At 43.9% G+C, this 6,000-nt stretch overlaps 1 protein-coding gene across 1 annotated transcript in view; it reads right to left on the reverse strand.

Moving 5' to 3' along the window:
* Positions 1 to 6,000, reverse strand: part of ctage5 (CTAGE family, member 5) — a 48,646-nt gene that overhangs the window by 40,437 nt on the left and 2,209 nt on the right. Inside the window, exons 2-5 of the mRNA XM_041213950.1 lie at positions 3,745 to 3,888; positions 3,575 to 3,596; positions 3,391 to 3,479; positions 3,026 to 3,103 (exon numbers count right to left, since the gene is read on the reverse strand). Coding sequence (XP_041069884.1) covers positions 3,026 to 3,103; positions 3,391 to 3,479; positions 3,575 to 3,596; positions 3,745 to 3,873 — 318 coding nt within the window. The 5' untranslated portion in view covers positions 3,874 to 3,888. The remainder of the gene's footprint in view (positions 1 to 3,025; positions 3,104 to 3,390; positions 3,480 to 3,574; positions 3,597 to 3,744; positions 3,889 to 6,000) is intronic.

Raw genomic sequence — 6,000 nt, forward strand, 5'->3', positions numbered from 1 at the left:
GAGGGATTGGACGTCCATGGTGAAGAGGAAGCGGTTGGGGCCACGGAACTGGAAATTGTTGATGTGACGTAAGGTGTCAGAGGAATCACGGATGTAGGTGGGGAGGGACTGGACAAGGGGAGAGAGAAGGGAGTCAAGATAACGAGAAATGAGTTCTGTGGGGCAGGAGCAAGCTGAGATGATCGGTCTACCGGGACAGTTCTGTTTGTGGATTTTGGGTAGGAGCTAGAAGCGGGCCGTCCGAGGTTGGGCGACTATCAGGTTGGAAGCTGTGGGGGGAAGATCCCCAGAGGAGATGAGATCAGTGACAGTCCTGGAAACAATGGTTTGATGTTCAGTGGTGGGGTCATGGTTCAGGGAGAGGTAGGAGGAAGTGTCTGCGAGTTGACGCTCAGCCTCCGCGAGGTAGAGGTCAGTGCGCCAGACAACAGCAGCACCACCCTTGTCAGCGGGTTTGATGACAATGTCAGGGTTGGACCTGAGAGAATGGAGTGCAGTAAGTTCAGAGAGAGAGAGATTAGAATGGGTGAGAGAAGCAGAGAAATTGAGACGACTAATGTTGCGCCGACAGTTCTCAATGAAAAGATCAAGAGAAGGTAAGAATCCAGTGGGAGGGGTCCAGGTGGAGGGAGAATATTGGAGGTGGGTGAAAGGATCCGTTGAACTGGGAGAGGACTCCTGCCCAAAGAAGTGAGCCCGGAGACGAAGACGGCGGAAGAAGAGTTCAGCATCATGCCGAGCCCGAAATTCATTGAGGTGAGGGCGTAAGGGTATGAAACTAAGTCCTTTGCTGAGCAGAACGTTCAGCATCGGAAAAGGGAAGGTCAGGGGGTATAGTGAATACACGGCTGGGGCTGGGACGGAGGGACAGGCAGGGGTGGAGGGTCCTAGATGGGTGTTGGTGTCGATAAGTTGTTGGAGCTTGCGTTCCTTAGCACTTGAGAGAAAGAGAAAAAGTTTCTTGTTGAGGCGTCGGATGAGCCGAAGAATAAAATGAAACTGGGGGCATTTGCAGCTTTGAAAAAGGGTACGGCGGTGCGCTGGAGGGAGAGGTCGAGTGTGTTCATATGGTGGCGCATGGCACTGAGTGTGGATTTCAGAATGTGACGGATTGCTTCTGCAGAAAGTTAGCATGCGGTACCGCAAACAATTAGGTAGTCAAATAGCATGTTGCCATTTATTGCAAGGGGATTGGGGTACAAGAATAAGGAGGTCTTGCTACAATTGTACGGGGCTTTGGTAAGATCACACCTGCAATACTGTGTGCAGTTTTGGTTTCCATTCCTATGGAAAGGTATACTTGCATTGGAGGCAGTACAGTGATGATTCACTAGACTAGTTGCTGGGATGAGAGGGTTGTCCTGTGAGAACAGGCTGAGTAAATTGGGCCTATCTCACTGGAGTTTGAAAGAATGAGAAGAGATCTCATTGAAGCATATAAAATTCTGAAGGACTTACACAGCGGACACTGAGAGATTGCTTCCCCTGACAGGAGAATCCAGGACACGGACACAGTTAAGTTGATCTTTTGAGGAGGAGGGGAAATTTCTTCATTCAAAAGGGTTGTGAATCTTTGGAATTGTCCACCCTAGGAGGTAGTGGATGCTCAATTGTTGAGTATATTTAAGGTTGAGACAGATAGATTTTTGGTCTCTCAGGGAATCAAGGGATATGGACAGGTGGGAAAGTGAAGTTGAGGTAGAAGATCAGCCATGATCAGACCAATGCCGGAGCTGGTTCAAGGGGCAGTATGGTCTACTCCTGCTCCTATTTCTTAAAATATGTTCTCTATCCATGCTATTAACCCAAACTTCACAAGGCCTTATCTTGTGAAAAAACCTTCCTTGTGGCACATTATCAAATACCTTTTGAAAATGTAAATATACTACATTCACTGGCTCACCCTTATCAACCCTGCTAGTTAGGTCCTTGAGCTCAAGCTCTGCTCACAACCAATTGTTTATACTCTTACTCCACCTCTACTTTCTTGTTCACACAACCATCCATCTGCTTCCACTTCTTCTCCTCCCTTGCAGGACCAACCAAAATACTCTAGCTAGATTCCTCTTGTCATATTCCAGACTTGAATTTCAGTCCTGTCATAGGCAACACAATCAGCTTTAAAAATAGTTAAGTGTGCTGTAGTCCTGCTAGAAAAACTGTCCCATCTCTTCTAAGCTGCTGGATATCTGCGAATCTTATAAACATATTGGCCCTATTCCTCTTGGCCGTGGCAAAGCCATGGCTTATGCTGCTGAAATTACTTTTTAGCTTTTCCACAAGCTGCAGTGGGAACATGCTCTCCTGGTTGCAGCTTGGATCTATTGGCAAGGTAAGTAGTGAGCCCTAGTGGCAAGGCATAATTCCTGAGTAATTCCCCTTTCACGTCACAAACTGAAAATGCAGTCCTTGAGGTCAGCCTTCAGTTCAGTGACTTCAGTGTTTTTAACCTGTCTCGCATCCATTGTTAATTCCAGGTTCCCCACTCGTCAACCCTGGCTCTGCTTGCCTCCCCACCCCCCACTTCTGCACATCTGGTTCTACTCATCTGCTCCCCCAACCCTCCACGACACCCCTGGCTCTGCTCAACCCAATGCCTATCACTGCTCAATCTCCCACACCCCGGTTCTCCAACTACCCTAGAATCTCTGGCTCCTTAGTCCCTCTGATGTTGGGGAAACTGTCAGCATGGGTTCCCATGGAACCATTTCTGGCAATCTGCAAGTTCCAGATTCGGATGCAAGCCAGTACCCTAGAACTTCAGGTTCTGATGCTTCCCTCAAAAGTGATGGACATTTCAGCATTCACTGCTATTGGGACTGGAAGATCTGGGCCATAAATCCTCCATTATTGTTCACAGAAACAGGAAGGAAAGCAGAACAGATCCTCATGGAATTCCACTTGCCAGTAGATTTTTGGGTTACAGCTCTAAAGACTCCATTTGAAATTATCATCCCTCATAGTTAATCTTCTGACTATCCTAATCAAACATTTTTCTTGAAACCCTATTTCACAGTATTCTTACCTGGAGATGGAAAGTTTTTGTTTCTGTTGATTCTTTTAAGTCAGCTGCATTCTTTACAGAAGCTTCAAATTCTTTGTACTGAAAACATGTGGACAATTACGTTAAATTATGGGCAAATAAATCATTTAGAAAAACATGAAAATAAATTAAGATCTATGTAAAAATTCTGAGAGCTCAAATCAGTTCTGGATACTATATTATAGTAAATAATCAAATTAAAAAATGCCTTGGCACTCCAATTAGATGGAGCATTAAAAGGAATGGTACTCCATAGTGGAAACTTTTAACTGATTGGCACTTTATTAGTCATAATAAGAGTGACAATTCAGCACCTGGTAAGAAACAGCAGAAACAACAGCACATACCTTTTGTGTGCAATCTTTAAGTCTTTCAAGAACTTTGCACTTCTCATCAAGCAGTTGAGAAACTGTTCCTGCTAGTTGCTTCTCTCTTCCTAAAAAGAATTCAAAATATAATCTTAAAGGCAGACTGATTAAATTACAGCTGTAAACTGCCTGCATCAGAACACACAAATTTTAAGTGACTTACCCAAGTACCTTCTGCTTTTGATCTAAAAAGAAAGCAACATACTATCAGTTAACGTGTAGCCCAATGAAAGCATCACATGAAGCATCACCATCTCCAGGGCCTTCTGATGCATAGATTTTGTATATAACTCTTGCTAATGTGAAATACGTAACTGAAACAAACACACTTACTGCTTGGCATGTCCTGTGTATAAACAGCAATGCGGTAACAACACCCACCACAGCTGGAATCAGGAACAACTCAGTGTAAGTACCACGCAGGTTCAAAGTAGCTCCATGATCTCCAGACAACATATCCATCACTTCCTGGTAGAACTGAGAAAATAAAATGGTATCACTCAGAGTAGGGACAAGGTTGCTTGAAGCATCAGCAGCAGTAATACCCAGAGTAAGGGTAATATAATCAACAGTAATGCAGAAGAAGAGTCAAATTAAGTGTATTAACAAAAGTAACATAACAGGGTAATACCTAGAGCAGGGGTAAATACTATTCTATGCAGGGGGAAATGTTCCCAACAGTATCAGTTGGTGTAATATTCCCATGAACAGTAATAACATAAACAGCACTAGTGAACGTGCTGTTACCAACAGTACCAAAGAAGTTGATTTAACCAAAGGTGCCGGTGGAGGAAATAATCAGCCGGGGTAATATTACCAACAGTACCGGAGGGTTTGATATTATTGTGGCCAAGTTCTGTTGATAATGCTCTTGTTCGTTCTTTGTGGGGAAGGTAACCATGTTCATCATCTGGGTTGTTTGGTAAGGGTTTCAGTGGGTATGTAGGTCACTGCTAGGATCCATTTGTGCTTAGAAAGTTTTGGTGCAAATAGGACAGGATACTGGAGGCGATTAAGGTTTAGATGAATTGTTGGCTCAGGATTTCCTCTCTGGCTTTTTCTCTCTGCCTCTGAAGTTCACTTGCTTTCAAAGGAGGCTGCACTGTTTTTCATATGGTCGTGCCAGGTCCAGCGATCCTGGGTCAGCTTCTCCCAGGATTCAAAGTCAATTTCAAAACTCCTAAGTGATGCCTTCAGAGTGTCCCTGTAATGATTCCTTTGACCACCATGAGAGTGTATCCCAAACTTAAGCCAAGTAGACAAATCCCTAAGTCACCGAGGTTAGGAGACCCAACGGTTTCCCTCACCTGGTTTGGCCCACCTGCTGAAGTGGTTTACTCGGTGTCGCATGCTAGCAACTACTTGGACCCCCAGGTGAGAGCTGGGTGAAGGTGAAGACTAGTACAGGATGAGCCATTCCAAAGAGTGCAGCAAGCCAGCCTGTGGAAGGCACTACCCCTCTCTTACATCCCATGATAATACTACCAAGGGGTTAAAGGCAGGAACTAGCAAAAGGCAGGAAGTGGTGGTCCTGGGACAAAATTGTTCACCATTTACATAAAAGATTTGTACTTGGGAATCATAAGTACATTTTTAAAATTTGCAGATGACACCAAATTGGGGTGTAGGGTTATAACAGAGGAAGACTACAACAAAATTCAGGAAGATATTAATTAACCTGAAGAACGGGCATGAAAATGACAAATAATTTCAGCCAAGTGTGCGGTGGTACATTTTGGTAGGAAGAATAGGGAGGCCACATATTTCTTGGAAAATCAATGTTGAAACATGGCAGAGGGATCTAGAGGTGGAGATAAACAAATCACTAAAAGTAGTAACACAATGTAAAATGACAATTATAAGAACAAAGCACGAGAGTTCATTTCCAGAAGGGTAGAGCTGAAAGCCAGAGAAATTGTGTAAAATTTGCAAACAACTTTGGTTAAACAATACTTTGGAGTACTGTGAACAGTTGTGGTTGGTTTCGCACTGTTAAAAGTCATCGGAGAAGGTGCAGATACCAGAACTGAGAAGTTATACCTGTCAGGAAAGATTGAACAGGTTGAGGCTCTTTTCTCCACATAAATATAGACTAAGGGATGACCTCAGAGGTCTTTAAGATCGTGAAAGGAATTGATCAGTTAGATGTAGTGAAGAAGTTTTCTTATGTGGGTTAGGCCAGGACTAGAGGGCCATAAGTTTAAGATCTTTACTAATTAATCCAATAGTGGATACAGAAAAATCCTCTTTACCCATAAAGTGGCTAGAGTATGGAACCTGCCACCACAAGGAGTAGCTGAGGGAAATGGCATAGATACATTTAAGGGGAAGCTAGATAAACACACACGGAAGAAAAGAATAGGAGGACGTGCTGACAGGGTTAGATAAAGAAAAGAGGCGGCTTCTGAAAAATATAACCTCTCAGTTTTTTGTATTCATTCATGGAATGTGGGCATCGCTGGCTAGGCTAGCATTCATTGCCCATCCTATTCCACCCGCGGTACATCTTGTAGGTGGTACACACTACTGTCACTGTGCCTCAGTGGTCAAGAAAGTGAATGTTTATGGATGGGCTGCCAATCAAGCAGG

Source organism: Carcharodon carcharias, chromosome 20 (genome assembly GCF_017639515.1).
Source record: "Carcharodon carcharias isolate sCarCar2 chromosome 20, sCarCar2.pri, whole genome shotgun sequence".
Taxonomy (NCBI): Eukaryota; Metazoa; Chordata; class Chondrichthyes; order Lamniformes; family Lamnidae; genus Carcharodon; species Carcharodon carcharias.